General features: G+C 41.8%; 1 protein-coding gene across 4 annotated transcripts in view; it reads left to right on the forward strand.

The window, feature by feature from the left end:
- PTPRU (protein tyrosine phosphatase receptor type U) overlaps positions 1–15,622 on the forward strand; it is a 161,538-nt gene that overhangs the window by 115,942 nt on the left and 29,974 nt on the right. For 2 of the 4 annotated variants that reach the window (XM_040337281.1, XM_040337283.1), the window contains 6 exons: positions 156–346; positions 2,427–2,496; positions 2,579–2,655; positions 10,828–10,845; positions 11,999–12,035; positions 13,662–13,759. In XM_040337281.1, coding sequence (XP_040193215.1) covers positions 156–346; positions 2,427–2,496; positions 2,579–2,655; positions 10,828–10,845; positions 11,999–12,035; positions 13,662–13,759 — 491 coding nt within the window. The remainder of the gene's footprint in view (positions 1–155; positions 347–2,426; positions 2,497–2,578; positions 2,656–10,827; positions 10,846–11,998; positions 12,036–13,661; positions 13,760–15,622) is intronic. The other 2 variants (XM_040337282.1, XM_040337284.1) reach the window with 1 other exon arrangement.

Genomic DNA, 15,622 nt, shown 5'->3' on the forward strand with positions numbered 1-15,622 from the left:
TCATCTGCATTAGGAGATCAACTTTTGGTGCAGTTTATACAGTAAAATAAGTCTCATGTATTATAAACTATGATTTTTTTTATACTGTGCTGTTTTTACGTTGATTGTGAATACTGAAAATAGCTGAAATTTGTTTTTCATTTTCATCTTTTCAGGGGAGCAACGTGTTGGCTCTGTGACAGAGTCAAGCAGCCTTCTGGGAGGGTCACCACGAAGGAATGGAGGCAGGAAAAGCTCTCCCTATCACACTGGGCAACTACACCCTGCGGTACGCGTCGCAGATCTTCTCCAACACATAAACCAGATGAAAGTTGCAGAGGGTTATGGATTTAAACAAGAATACGAGGTATAGTCTCCAGGAATTTTCTTATCAACATTGAAAAATGCCATCGATAGGTTACATCTGTCTTGTTAAAACATCTTTTGCCTTGGTTGTTCCTGAGAATAGCTCAGTCTGTAATCAATCTCCCGTGCCCTGCAGACCACATTCTAAAACAGACAGGACAGGTCCTCCAGATGATCTTTTAGAACTGGCAGAACATGCCCTCCAGTCTACTCTTAGGGCCAGATCCACAGTGGGAGTACGCTGGCGTATCTACTGATACGCCGGCGTACTTTCAAATTTCCCGCGTCGTATCTTTAGTTTGAATCCTCAAACCAAAATACGACGGCTTCTGGGTTCGATCCTACAGGCGTACGGCTTCGTACGCCATCGGATCGTAGGTGCAATACTTTGGCGCCCGCTGGGTGGAGTTTGCGTCGTTTTCCGCGTCGGGTATGCAAATTAGGGATTTACGACGATCCACGAACGTACGCGCGGCCGTCGCATTTTCTAACATCGTCTGTAGTCGACTTTTTCTGGCGTATAGTTAAAGCTGGTATTTTGCGGCGTATAGATAGACTTGCCTTGTTAAAGCGGTGGTTCACCCTAAAAACGACTTTCCCCTATTACACTGCCCCCCCACATTACAATACGATTATGCCTTTAATTTTTTTTTTTGCTGCTGTACATACCTGGGTACAGCTATTCACCCGTGTCCTCCGGGTTGCGAGTCCCGCGGGAGTGGGCGTTCCTAACATGGCGGTGATTGACGTTTTGACAAAAAAACGAGCTCCCCCCGTCGCGTAAGCTGCGTCACGATTGGCGAAAGGAGCCGAACGGCGAGTCGGCGCTATACTGCGCATCGCCGTTCGGCTCCTTTCGCCAGTCGTGACGCGGCTTACGCGACGGGGGGAGCTAGTTTTTTTGTCAAAACGTCAATCACCGCCATGTTAGGAACGCCCACTCCCGCGGGACTCGCAACCCGGAGGACACGGGTGAATAGCTGTACCCAGGTATGTACAGCAGCAAAAAAAAAATTAAAGGCATAATCGTATTGTAATGTGGGGGGGCAGTGTAATAGGGGAAAGTCGTTTTTAGAGTGAACCACCGCTTATAAAATGGCCGTCGTTCCCGCGTCAAAATTTGATTTTTTTTTTTGCGTAAGTTGTCCGTGAATAGGGATGGACGTAACTCACGTCTAAGTTAAAAAAATGTTGCGACGTCATTTTGCGCAAAGCACGGCGGGAAATTTCTGGACGACGCATGCACAGTTCATTCGGAGCGGGGACGCGCTTCATTTAAATGAAACCCGCCCCCTACCCGCCGATTTGAATTCCGCCACCAGAAATACACTACGCCGCTGTAACTTATGGCGCGAAAGTACGCCAGGTAAGGTACGGCGGCGTAGCGTATCTCTGATACGCGCCACAAGTGTAATTGTATGTGGATCTGACCCTTAGTCTTTACTCGTACAGGAGAATATGCCTTCAAGAGCATGTTGTAAAACATGCAGAACATGCGCTCCAGGAACATATTTTTATATATGTAGAACAGGCTCTGCAGACTTTATTTTAGTTAAGGCAGAAAATAGGTGTCACAGTCCCATCCCTTTGTTTCTGTATGTAAATGGATACATTCTGCATTGCACTGTAGAGATTTAATTTTCGTAAAATGAAAATATAGATCCCAGAGTGATGCTTTAGTTAGGAGTAGGCTAGAAATATTTGAAAATCAATGTGGAACATAATGTTATGATTTGACCATAGTTACACTTTAATTTGCCAAGTCAGAGTACCCTATGCATCTGTGAGACGAACCTTGTGGAGGTATACTGTATGTACAATATGTTAGGAACCAATGATGATACACACTCTGTCTAATATTCAGCTTCTCAGTGTTGAGACAACGTATTCAGTTTCGGAAAATGGTGCCTTGCACTGTGAGTAATGAGACTTTGATGTATAAAACTGCAGTTTTAGGATGGAATTGCTCTGTGCCTATTTATAATAATTTAATGAAGACAGAACTGTCTACTATTTTGCATGTAAAAAAAAAAAAGGAATTATTACGCTTACTGATCTAATCAATGTTCATTATATTTCAGAGCTTCTTTGATTGGGATGTGACCAAGAAGAAGGATAAAGGGAAAGCAAGACAAGAGCCTCAACAAAACTGTATGTGGTATAATTTGGGTATCTACTGCTTTCTCTGCTGGTCTTAGAATTGATGGTTACAACTGGCTAGTTTTATTTTCAGATGAGAGACATCGTGTCCGGCTCCACCCTCTTCAGGCAGAATGCAGTTCAGAAGAGATAAATGCCAACTACATTGATGTAAGTATTAGAAGTATGTAATATGTACAAGTGGAGCACCACCTAGAAAATGTTTCTGTGTAGTATGATGTAACTCCATTACACACACTGTGTGTCTCCTCCCTCCTCCTCCTAAACATTCAATAGGATCTCCTGTCCTTTCAGCCAATCGGGTAACGGGGCACAGGACCCACTTCCTGATTGCCCGGGAGGAGGATCAGTGTGAGAATAGTCAATATTAATTCGCTATTCTCACACAACTGGGTGGGCTCGGAGCGCAGTGCTCTGTACCCTGAGTCCACCCCTTTTTGAAGCCTATTGGGGCCTCTGGCTTTAAAACCCCCCCATTAGAATTCATGGGTCTGGCACCCTGCATGTAGCCACGCCTGTGCACCACTGCCGAATGTGTCAGAGTATACAGGGAATATCTGTCTTTTTTGTTAGAATATACCATGTACTAGATACTGTATGTATTAACTGCATTTTTATGTACATGTTAAATGTTTAATAGCCTATATAAAATAAATATCTCACAAAAGTGAGTACACCCCTCACATTTTTGTAAATATCTTATCTTATGTGACAACACTGAAGAAATTACACTTTGCTACAATGTAAATTAGTGAGTGTACAGCTCACTAAGGTCTCTAACATCCACCAGCTCCGTGATGTCATCATGGAGGAGTGGAAGAGGACTCCAGTGGCAACCTGTGAAGCTTTGATGAACTCCATGCCCAAGAGGGTTAAGGCAGTGCTGGAAAAAGGTTATATTGACACTTAGGGCCCAATTTGGACACTTAGGGGTGTACTCACTTGTGTTGCCTGTGGTTTAGACATTAATGGGTGTGTGTTGAGTTATTTTGACTGGACAGCAAATTTACACCGTTATACAAGCTGTACACTCACTACTTTACATTGTAGCAAAGTGTCATTTCTTCAGTGTTGTCACATGAAAAGATATAATAAAATATTTACAAAAATAGGAGGGGTGTACACACTTTTGTGAGATACTGTACATAAAATAAACAAATTGACCCAAAGTGTGTTATTTGTTTCCTTTTAATGACAGAAGCATTTCACTAGCACAGCCTGCCAGAGTACTGTACTTTGTTAGGGTTGAAGGGAATCAGACCCTGCCTCAGTTTGTTACCGAAGGAAAATGTTTTCTGTGGCATTTCACTTTCATGGCATCCCAATTTTATGCTTCACCCTTCTAACAGCTATATGACTCTGTGCCATGGGTGAAGTCATTTAGAATGAAATAAGTTAGTTGTTACACACTGGTAAAATGAAAATATAGATAAAATGATGTCTTGTTTCTGGGCCTCCTGAAGTATTTGGGGGTAACAAAATACGTGTTATATTTATGTTAACTATCAACAGAACAGCCAATCCATAAAATAAGCGTGTAGAGCTAAGGATAGGTAACTATGCACTGACAATGCTGTGTAAATACACTCAGAATACAGCCACGTTTTTCACTATTTTTTCTATCTGCACACCTCGATTGTACGGCACAATGGGCTATTATGACACACTTCCATCACAATTAACATGCTTGTTTGCCAAATACAATAGGTTGCAGCTGCTCTTTCTGTACTGTGTGCCAGCACATTTAAGTTTATGTTCTATGTAACACTTTGGAATGCTGAACCTTGAGCACAAATGTAATGACTATTGTCCTTAAATTGCCTGCATTTGGGCCAGACTGTTATCATCTATAATATCCACTAACATACACTGGATGTGTCATGTACCATTTGGAATGAACACTGTTTTTGCAAAGTAACTTCAATTTTCATTTAAAATGTATTGTGAATGTTTTTTTTTTTTAGAAAACAGGCTGGCTCCTTGGTTAAGAACAGTGTGTGTTAAATGATAAACAGAGGCCCTTATCATGATTTGAAGTCTAGTGTCAGTTCATTATCACATAGAATAAATCTCTTCTATGTCTATATCCAAGGCTTCAGATGTGAGCTTGTGGGGTGCCGTAATGCTTATAACATCCTGTGGGCACTAGAGTGAAAGAATGAGATCGGAATAATGGGAAACAATTTTATAACTGTAACAAATGGTGGCTGTTTGTATTGTTTATGTTGCCTAGGTACTAGATTTATGATAAACAAGTATAAAAGCCTCTTCCTTTTATTCTAGTGTCATATGATTTTTATTGCAAAAATAAACCTAGTAAAGATTAAGATAAGCAACGTAAATATAGTCAACCAAAGGTTACCACGGTGTATTTTACAGTCCACTTTAAAAAAAAATATATATATATATTTCTGCATTTTTTCCATGGTTGTAATGGGACATTTGACTTTTCCGACAGCAATCGGATAGGGAAGAACTAAACTTTTCTTCTTAATAGTCTAAACTTAGCACTTAATAATGGGTAACTTATATCACATACAAAGCCATCAAAGCCTATATACAGTAAAGTTAACTTACTTTATATGCTTAAAGTGTAAGTTCACCTTTTCAGCAAAAAATGTAAACGTGAACTAATACTTAACCACGGAATTACTGTATGTGCAGTGGTGACTGGGGTTTTCTCACTTTTTCACTTGTTCACCTGAAAAGGTGAACTTACACTTTAAATCTGTGTTTTGTAAATGAGCAGAGACTTACATGCACTTCACAACTCCTTGATCTCAAAATGAAATACATTATTTAGTGAATTTTCAATTTATGACACTTGGCATTACATGTATCTTGCCATCAAAACATTTTTCTTTCTCAAAACTAGTTTTTACATACATAATATATTCACCAGAGAAATTCTTTCTTAAACTGGTCATACATTCAATGAATTTCGTCTGGTTCCTGCTGGTTCCTGATCAACCTGACAAAATTTGCTTTTAGGCAGGCCTATCGGTACCATTGTGCCTGACATCCTTTTATGGAAAAATCGAAGTAGCTGGGCAGAAAATTGGTCGATGGTATGTGCATCCAGCCACATGCAGCCGCTATTTGGGTATTCTTACAGCCACCAGCACTGGCTGTCACAAAACAATCACTGCAGTGGGAAATTTGCCATCTGTGCCATTTTACCCCAGATGGAGGAATCTGTTAGCCAACCTTAGTTATACAGTAAAGGCCATAGAATCCCTAGTCTTTAACCATGGCTTATATGCAGGTACCTTGAGATGTAAGGACACTGGCAAAAAAAAAAGCATGCCTCTTTTTTTTTTTTTTTTGGAGGAGGATTGTTCTAGAAAGATTTCTGGCTGCACCATAGCTGCTGCAGCTCCTTTCTGTAGCTCCTGGATTGGTTGACTCCTTGGCCAAGCCTTTGGAGGGCTGTACCCAGATGATGCCTGGAGAAAATGAGCCTGGCCTTTGGGCACTGGAATTTTTGTGGACACTTATTAGTAAGTGGTGCATCGTGTTGAGTTAGTTGCAAGGTGGGTTACAGGTGCATTCAGGTTCAGGGCCCCGGTCTGCCAACAGAGTAGTTCTGTCCATATAGACCTCACCAGGAATGGACCCATCAGGGAGTTCAGAACAGGATGTATTTTGGTCCATTAAATCCCATCCAGTGTGTGAAGACATCTGCCACAGTAAATACTGAGCTAGTGACCTGCTTTGCTCTGCACTGTGCCAGAGTTCTTTTGCCTTTGGCTGAAGGGGAGCACAGACTGTGACACTTTAAATGGTGTGTTGCAGCCATATAATGGGAGCCTACTGGATCATCCCAAAAGGCCTTTTCCCCATTCTGCTTCTCTGACATTGGTTTAATGGCATTGCTCTTGAAGTCCAGATCCTAGGAGACAGGGGCCTATCGAATTCAGTTATCCCTACACTCTTGAAGGCTAAGTTAACTTCTTGTAAAATCTATCATTGCACCTGGAAAGCCCACTTTGCATGGTGGAAGACAAGAAAATTCATCCCTATGAAATATTTCACGGGACCCATCTTGTACTTCTTCCGATTTGCTTTAGATCAAAACTTGAGTACCATCAAGTGAAAAGTCTTGGTCATTTTGTTTCAGATACCGTTGACCTCTTGTTCCTTAGTTAAGGACTTTGTGTAGGGTGTGGCACACTTTTTTCCCCCTATACATTCCCCTGTGAATCCATGGAATATTAACCTAGTTCTTTTGGCCCCTCAGAAACCACCCTTCACGTCTATTAGAGATATTGCCTTAGCTGGTCTCAGCTATTGCCTCTGTGTGGTGGGTCTAGTGTCCTAATTCTGTAATGAGCCTTTCCTAGTGTTACACAAGGACAAGGTGGTCTTAGGGCCCAAAGCTTTTTTCCTCCTTAAGGTGGTTTCCTCCTTTGACCCCCAACCAGGACATTGTCCTCCTCTCCTTATGTCCTGCTCCAAATTATCCCAAGGAAATTTCTTTCCACTGTCTTTAAGTGGTATGCTTTGTGACAGTCTACCTCTCGGCTACAACCCTTTTTCAGCAATGTTATTCGTTCGTCATCCTTTCTGGGCCTATTAGCCTATTATTTGTTTTCTTTGTTGCCCACCCCCCAGTTAGACAGCTGTTGGATGTCCTGTGGACAAAGACTTGGGATCATGCGTCCTGAACTGTGTGACTTGCCACTAAAATCCTTTTCTTAGGGGAGAGACCTGTGTCCTATAATCCATGTTCTTTTTTGATCTCCCAATTGCTTACTGCAAAGCTGTGGCTAGCTGGGAGTGGGAAGGGTTATATAGGGGATGACTGTGCAGCATTATTTTTTCCAGTCCCCAATCACCTAAAAGGTAGCTGTAAATGACCCATGGCTAAGACTAAAGGCCCTGTGTCCTGGATTCACATTTTTGCAGTGCTTCCATGTACATTATTAGGTTCATTGCATTAAAGCAGCCCAAATATTTTGAAAGGGCTGTCAGTGCAACACACCTTCTTTTTAACGCAACACAGATATTGTGCACATCTCATTGTGATGCACTATAAAAGTATGATAAGCAACCTATGCCTTAACATACCATCAGGTTCTCTATTAAAATTGTCCTATCACCTTTAAAACCGTTGTCTTTTTGAGTAAGAGAGTACATGAATCTACTTAAACTTATCATTCATAATCAGGAAGAATAGATTTCTTAAAGAAGAGAACCCCCAAATATGTGGAAACATGTGTCAGATTACTTGCACGTCTTTCCAGAGGAGACCTGATCCCATCTGTAATAATAAAATATTAAAACACTCTACATGAATCCTAAACAGTGCCAGGAGCTCTAACAAGCTATTTATACCACTATACTTAAACTGCTAAACAAATTGCACACTAGATGGATCCCCTAATGGTCCTATCTCATACACAACGTGTAAAGTACATGCTTTAAAAGTCTTTCTATTCATTATACAAAATGTAAGATTCCATCTTCTCCATTTTTTTTCAAATCTCCTGGGACTGGTGGGCTACCCATCAGATTTATTAAATACTGTTTAAGATATAACGTCCAATAATTTTTTACCTTAATGCATTCTCTGTCCCACTACCTGTTCATTAATTTCCCCAAATACTCTCTCAATCCATCCGTCGCTCAATTCAGTGCTGTGCCCATCTGCAGCAGCGCTGTTCTCTGTTCCTCTTCTCACAGGACAGATTGAGAGAAGCAGAAGCTTTTTGCTGCTTTTAATTAAATCCTGTGAGGAAGAAGAAGGGGCGGGGCCATCCACGCTATGTGTGTCTATGGACCCACACAGCCCAATTCAAGCATGTGCCTGCTAGTGTGCCCCCATAGCAAGTGGCTTGCCATGGGAGCACACACAGAAGAGGCAGAGCAGAGAACGCTGACTGGGAACTCCAGGGACCGCTGTGTGCAATACACGGCGGGTAACTATAAACTTCTTTTTTTTATTAGCCTTTACAATAACTTTAAGCATTTTATACATGGGTCACATTTTTTCTGATGCCTTGTACACACGATCAGTTTTCCTGACGGGAAAACTGCCATGTTTGCTTTTGGTCGGAAAAAACGTCCATTTCCTGACAGGAAAGCTGCAAGCAAAAAAAAGAGATTCTCTGCGTTTTTTTGCTCTGCAGTTTTCCTATGGGAAACACTGCAGTGGAGCATACACACGACCGGTTTTCCCGACCAAAGATGTCATGGCAGTTTTCCTGTCGGAAAAACCGGCCGTGTGTACACAGGAAAAGCAACCGAGCAGGTTCTCGGTTTTCCCGGCGGACTTTTGACTGCCGGGAAAACCAATCGTGTGTACGAGGAATGATTCTTGCTTTGTCAAGGTAGCCAGGTAGAGAACATTGTGAGTCGCACAATGGATGCATCAATAAGATGCAGTCATTGTTTGGGTATTATGAGGGCTGCAGATGCCAGCTATCTGAATACAATGGCCAGCAGGGGTTATTCTTTCATTTATACTGTTTAGCAAGAATGGGGAGATCTGTGCATGTAAAGCTATCCATATATGTGGGCTGATGAAGGAATCTCCCCTGCTGTCGGTTGTATTAAAACAGATGTTCGCTCCAATTTTTTTTTTAAAAGCCAGCAGCTACAAATACTGCAGCTGCTGACTTTTAATATTAGGACACTTACCTGTCCTGGAGTCCAGCGGCGTCCGCAGCAGAGGATGAGCGATCGCTCGTCACCCTGTTGCTCCCCCCTCCATCCACGCTGAGGAAACCAGGAAGTGAAATGTTCCGGCTTCACTGCCCGGTTCCCTACGGCGCATGTGCGAGTCGCGCTGCGCCCGCCGATTGGCTCCCGCTGTGTGCTGGGAGCCGAGTGTTCCCAGCACACAACGGGGGTGGGGCGACGGGATGTGACGCAATGCCCGTCTTTTGCCCGTGAATGTCTTTAGACAGGTATCTGCACCCCCCTCCCCCTGAAAAGTGGGAGCTGCAGTGGCTCAACGCGATTGGCACTGCGCTGACAAGCCATTCACCTCTGCAGCCAGGGGTTCGGATCCCGGTCTCAGCTACATGTGAATTGAGTTTGGTGGTCTCAGCCCGGCTACCGGTGGGTGTGCTATGCGAGGTAAGCCTGCGCTTAGTACGCCCACCCCCCTCCCACAAAAACCACCACACTTACACGCACTCGAAATTGGGTTAACATGCACGCACTTTGACCACGCGGTCTCTAAAAAGAGAGGCGAAGGACTAACGGGGCTGGTTGAGCGGGGTAGATTCTCTCACTCCCTTATAGGGAGTCCCTCTGCCCCGTTGGGCTTCAAAGCGGAGCAGGTAGGGCGGGCTGTGTGGGAGGACCCCTTCACACACCCACCATTGCCACCCGGGGGAAGGAGAAAGGTGGCAGATTGCCTCTGGGGGAGGCCTGCCTACTCCCAACTCCTGCAGTGTGGCTCCTCTCTCGAGTACACGCACAAAATGCACTTTAAAAAAAAAAAAAAAGAAAGGTGTCAAATGTGACACCGGAGGGGGGAGGGTGCCGATCAGCGCGACTTCACTTTAGGGTGGAGAACCGCTTTAAGGAGCTTGTGGGACCCACAGCTGCTGAATACCCCAACTGTGACTGGATCTGATTGGATGCAATGTTTGTTCAACCAACAATTTACCACTTGGCTCATTTGACAAAACTCCATTAAAAAAATCAATTTTTGATGAGTAGGGTGGTGCCTACAAGATGCCCCCATATTTCTTACTGAATCATCTGGAATTAGAGCAGTATATTTCCAGCTTAAGGCATTGTTCCTCATTCAGATATGTTACCTTATGTATTTGTAAAATACTTGACCCTATTTTATCTAAAACATGGTACAAGTGTTCTATAATAATATGCAGTAACTCTAGAATCACATTTCACCAATTTTATTCCACTTGTATGCTTGTTCTTCTTAGTTTATATCTGCTATGTTGTAAAGTGACTGGTGCCTTTAACTTCTTATACTGCCCCTTTCTTTTGTTTCTGCTAATGCATCTTTATCCTTTTCTTTTCTTTTCTCTGCTGCACTTCTATCTGTCTTCTACATTTTGTATCCTTACCCTCGCCACTGTCTCCCATTTATTTGACATAACTGGTCTCATATGATAATGACCGGTTCTATAAATGTCTCTAACTTTCTCCATCTCTCTTCTTCTCCACCATCTCTCCACTGCCCTGGTTCTCTCTTTTCATTTCAATGTCGATGTTTATTTCCGCTCTCATTTTCTGTCTTCGTTCATCTGTCTTCCATTTTTCTTATTACCCCTTTTCTCTGCTTTCCTTGACATCTCTGGCCCCGCCATTCTGTTATTCTGTCTATGGGATCACCGGTAGATCCGGATTAACAGAGAAGTGAGTATCAAGCTTGTGATCCTATCTCCCACCTTCCAAATCCAGGTGCATTAGTGCCTGGGATAAGTGCTGGAATTATACCACCTTATTATACTAAGACAACTAGTACCCTCCGATTAAAAACCATAAATTCTAATATATCAATAACTTCCAGCTTCTTCTCCCCAATCCCTCGTACTTCTGTCCTTATTTTCTTCTACAATCGCCCTTTTTATTCTTTAATTTTCCTTTCATAAGCCCCTCTGTACATGATCTATTTCATGCTTTCTCTATTTACCTAATATTTCTCAGGAATCTCTGATCCCCACTTTCTTCCTCTAATAATGCTTCATATTTCATTCATCTTCATTTTCCATACAAATACATCATTCAGTCCAAGGTTAGTAATCTGTATCAGATTACAAATTCATAACCATGTTATTAATTCAAACTTGGTATGTCATATAGCTATGTTTTTTTTTTGCTTTTGATTTCAGTTTGAGCTTTTAGTTTGTCACTAACTGTTACCTAAAACAAGATTTATTTTTTAAGGCATCTCTTAAGAATGGCTTCCTCTCCACCTGTCATTTCACCATTAAGCTCTCATTTTTATTCTCTTTTGTCTTTATTTTATGAGTAGAGTCACATGGCACTATGTGGTCTCACTAATTAAAACTTAGAGTAAAGAAAAGTGACTACATTGCCTGTAACAAGCAGTTAAGTATTAAGTATTAATTCTTTCTTCTGTAATACAGAAATATCTGAATGCTGACTGGTTGTTACAAGCAACACACACTTTTTCTTGTCCATCCTTTTCATAAATTGTATTTTTGCCTGTAAACAGGATTAGCACTGATTACATTTGGAACGTATGTGCTCCACGAACATTGATTACATTGGACAGGCTAATAAAGCTCTAAGCGCTGATTGCAGTATGCATCCATGTGACACTACCCCAAATCTTGGTTTTTAGAATTTGTTTGAGTCCTGTAAAGATTGTGGTGTAAGTGTTATTTGATAAGCACACACCATTTGTCTGTCCACCCCTAAGCCTATTACTCTACCTGTCTCTTTGTGGGATCACAGTGCTTGCTGAACTGCATGGTGGGATTTTTGGACAGACTGGAAGGTAGCACTGTAATGTTCATATTTACTTTTTTTCTTTCATTTGTAGGGATATCACAGATCAAACCACTTCATTGCAACACAAGGTAGGTGGTAATGGTAAAATCAGCACTATTGTTTCATTGGTATTAATGCTGGTAACAACAATCCCAATGTCAAACTTTTTGAAATACCGGGTAATGTATACAACTGAGCATAAACAGTTTTATGAAAAAAATACAAAAGCAAATATCATTTTTCTTTATCGTACATCAAGGGACACAGAGCAGCCATAATAATGACTATGTGGTTATCTATAGGGAAATGGACACTGGCAGATAGTCAAACTGATATGATACATTTGCTCTTGGAGCATACTTGGAGGTCTGGACTGTTCTATTTAGAATCATGGACTTCATTTGCATCTATTTGAAAAAAAAGCTGTCGGCCAAAATGGATTGTACCCGAGCCTCATTAGAAGGAGAGAAGATTCCTTGAGGTTTGCCTGTACTGCAGCCTTACGGCGCTGGACCCTGCATAATGGAACCTTGTGCAGTGTTTTTCTGACCAAGGTGCTTCCCTGCAGGGGGCTATATAGGTCCAGGGTAGTGGACCCCACATTATAGTCTTTTATGACAAAGCCTGCTGTGATGGGTGAAGATTAGACTCCTGTTATGCTCAGAGTCCTGCAGCAGGAATGGTAAGTCTGTATTCTTTTGCAGTTTCTCTTTAAAAAAAAAAAAAGAGATCTGACTGTCTCTTTTTCTCTCAGTAGCCCCCTAGGGGCAGTGTGCTGTTTAAAACATGCTCTGTGTACTTCCTAAAAGTACGGGCTGCTATTTCCCCTCCAGAAAAAAAGGCAGGTACACCGTCCTCAGGTTCAGTGGTCTGACGGTGTTCACATCTTCTGTTGGACCAATGGCATCAGGATTATCTGAGCCACTGTGGCGCCTGATCTTGGATAAAGTCTAGTTAGCACATGGATGGGAGACTGCCCAGGTTTCCTCCTAAGTGAGGGATGCATCTGAGGTTGCTGTGTTTGAGAGTATCTCAGACCATAAGGTTTTAAAACAGTCTCTGAAGTGGTTCGCTCCTTCTTTAGTCGGGTCAGTCTTTGCCTTGTGTCGGCTCTTGGGGCAGAAGTTATGGGCTTGTTATTTTAAAGCAATTAAACTGTAGCAGTTTCAAACTGAATAGGGACATGAGGTCTATCTAAGTGCTCAATCCCAAAACTGAGGTACTTCCTGTGTAAGAGGGGTTATGTAGGGGAGGACTTTCTGTTTGACTGTCTGCCAATGCCTATTCACCTATAGGTGGCATATAACCACATATTCATTATTATGGCAGCACTCCCGTGATGTACTCCAAGAAAAGGATTTTACAGGCAAGCTATAGGAAAAATACAATTATGTGCTCTATTAATGTATTTTTTTATTAAAGAGAGTGGGTGTATGTATTCTTTGGTGCTAATGTATGCATAGTGACCCCCATGCACAGGCACAAAGTATGATACAAATTCCTGTTTATATCTGAATGATCACATATTTGTGCCTGTGGCAGCCCATAATATAAAAGGAGAATATGGCATAGCTAATAAGATTTGAAGGGGATTTCAACTTTGCCTATGATTCATCTGAAATCTGAGATTAATCAATGATACATGATAAAGCAGCTCTTACATGTAATAATTTCTAGAAATGCATAATTACTGTCTGATTACTGATCTACTGCAGGTCCCAAGCAAGACATGATCTATGACTTTTGGAGAATGGTTTGGCAAGAACACTGCTCAAGTATAGTTATGATCACCAAGCTGGTGGAAGTTGGAAGGGTATGTATTATTCTGATTACTATGTATGTTTGAAGAAAGTACATGATGAACGTTATGATGATAATTTTTAAGAGAGGCTTGCTGTTTGGGTTATATTAGCGTAAATACTTAGAGGTCATTTTTTCGAAAGAACTCAGGATTCAGGTTAGATCCAAATGCCCATTTGTGCAACCTCTTCTGGTACAAATAAAGATGGGTCTTTTTCCTATAAAGAGAAAGGGCTTTCTTATGTGTTACTACTTGCTATTTATTTGAAAGTTATTTATCTAGATCTCTATAAAGCTAGTAAGAATTAGTCACATTCAACTACGTTGAAGACAGTTTGTAGCTTCTCCAAGCCACTTCATCTGTTCTACTAAGTGTCAGCAAGATAATGGGTTAGTTCACCTTTACGGTTATGCAGGTAAGGGGCGCCTGTAGGTAAAAACAAACTATGCAGCTTTGACCAAAGTTAGCCCTTTCAATACATGTAGGACATTGACATACCTCTTGAAACCAGGCCAACAAACTCCCAGAGATGGTCCCCTTGTGTCCTAGTGTTGCTAGGACACTCCCAGCTATTACTGCTCATCCCCACCATCACGAAAAGCAAGCTTTTTCTCTTATTCAAACATATCACACATGCACACATTTTCCCCCATCACATTAACTCTGAGCTCAGTGATGCTGTGACAGAGCATCACAAGTGCGAGGGTTTCAGAGTTAACCCATGTGATGGCTGGGGTGATTAGCAGCAGCTAGGAGAAGCCCAGCAACAAGAGAGGATGGGTGGATGCCAATGGCCTATAGCAAGGGCATTGTCCAACTTCAGCCAAAGTTGCAGTTTGTTTACCTACAGACAACCCTTACCTGCATAGGCATTTTTGATGATAAAGGTAAACTAACCCTTGAATATAATCACTATGAAATGTGTATGTTGATTGTCCAAGAACAGGATTGGAGCTGTAAAAATTGTGGAACCACCCTGTTCTAGTTACATAATCATATCTTTGGTATCAGAAAGCCTGCATTTGTGTAATTTCTCAATTAACATGGACATAACCAAAAGTAAATGGCCAAAAGTGTGTGTTGTCATTTTTCCACTGAGTTTGCGTTCACTAAAACCTTGTATTTTGATGTGTATGAGGTACTTGGGCCAATATATCTACAGGAAACCAACCCACACAGATCAGTATCTGCTTTTTGATTCCCACCACTGACTGGAACACAAACTGGGGGTTATTAAAACTCTAAAGACAGGGAACACAGACTTTTCAGCTAGTGGCTACCCAGACTGTACTTATGTTAAAGCTGAACCCCATCTTTTTATACACTTTACGTACCGTAGTTGGTTTGGGCAAAGCTATGTCCCTCACTAACATGTGAAGCTGCTGGATGTGTGGTATAAACTGTAAATAGCTGGGGCTACATACAGCATACCGCACTGTGTTCTGGGTTTAAGCCGAGGCCTCCAGTTTTATACCTTGAACACAGTAAAGTCTATCACAGCGATGCTCAGCCATTCAGATTAATCAATGTATTCTATCAATGAATAGAAAGCTTCCTTTGATTGAGTCAGAGAGACGGGCTGATGATGTCACAGCATCTGACTCAGCCAATCAGAGGAAGCTTTCTATTCAGTGAGAAAATACATTGCTTACTCTGAATGGCTGAGCGCCGATGTGATAGACTCTACTGTGTTCTGTGTATAAGACTGAAAGTTTTGGCTCGAACCTCCGCTACATACATTTTTTACTGCATATCCAGCTGCGTCATATGTTAGGGAGGGACATAGTTCATTTGGGCCCAGTTGGCTCAACTGAACTATGTAAAGTGTTTGCAAAGATTGAGTTGAGTTTTAAGGCCCCTTTCACGCTGGTGTTT

This window comes from Rana temporaria, chromosome 2 (genome assembly GCF_905171775.1).
Source record: "Rana temporaria chromosome 2, aRanTem1.1, whole genome shotgun sequence".
In the NCBI taxonomy this organism is placed as follows: Eukaryota; Metazoa; Chordata; class Amphibia; order Anura; family Ranidae; genus Rana; species Rana temporaria.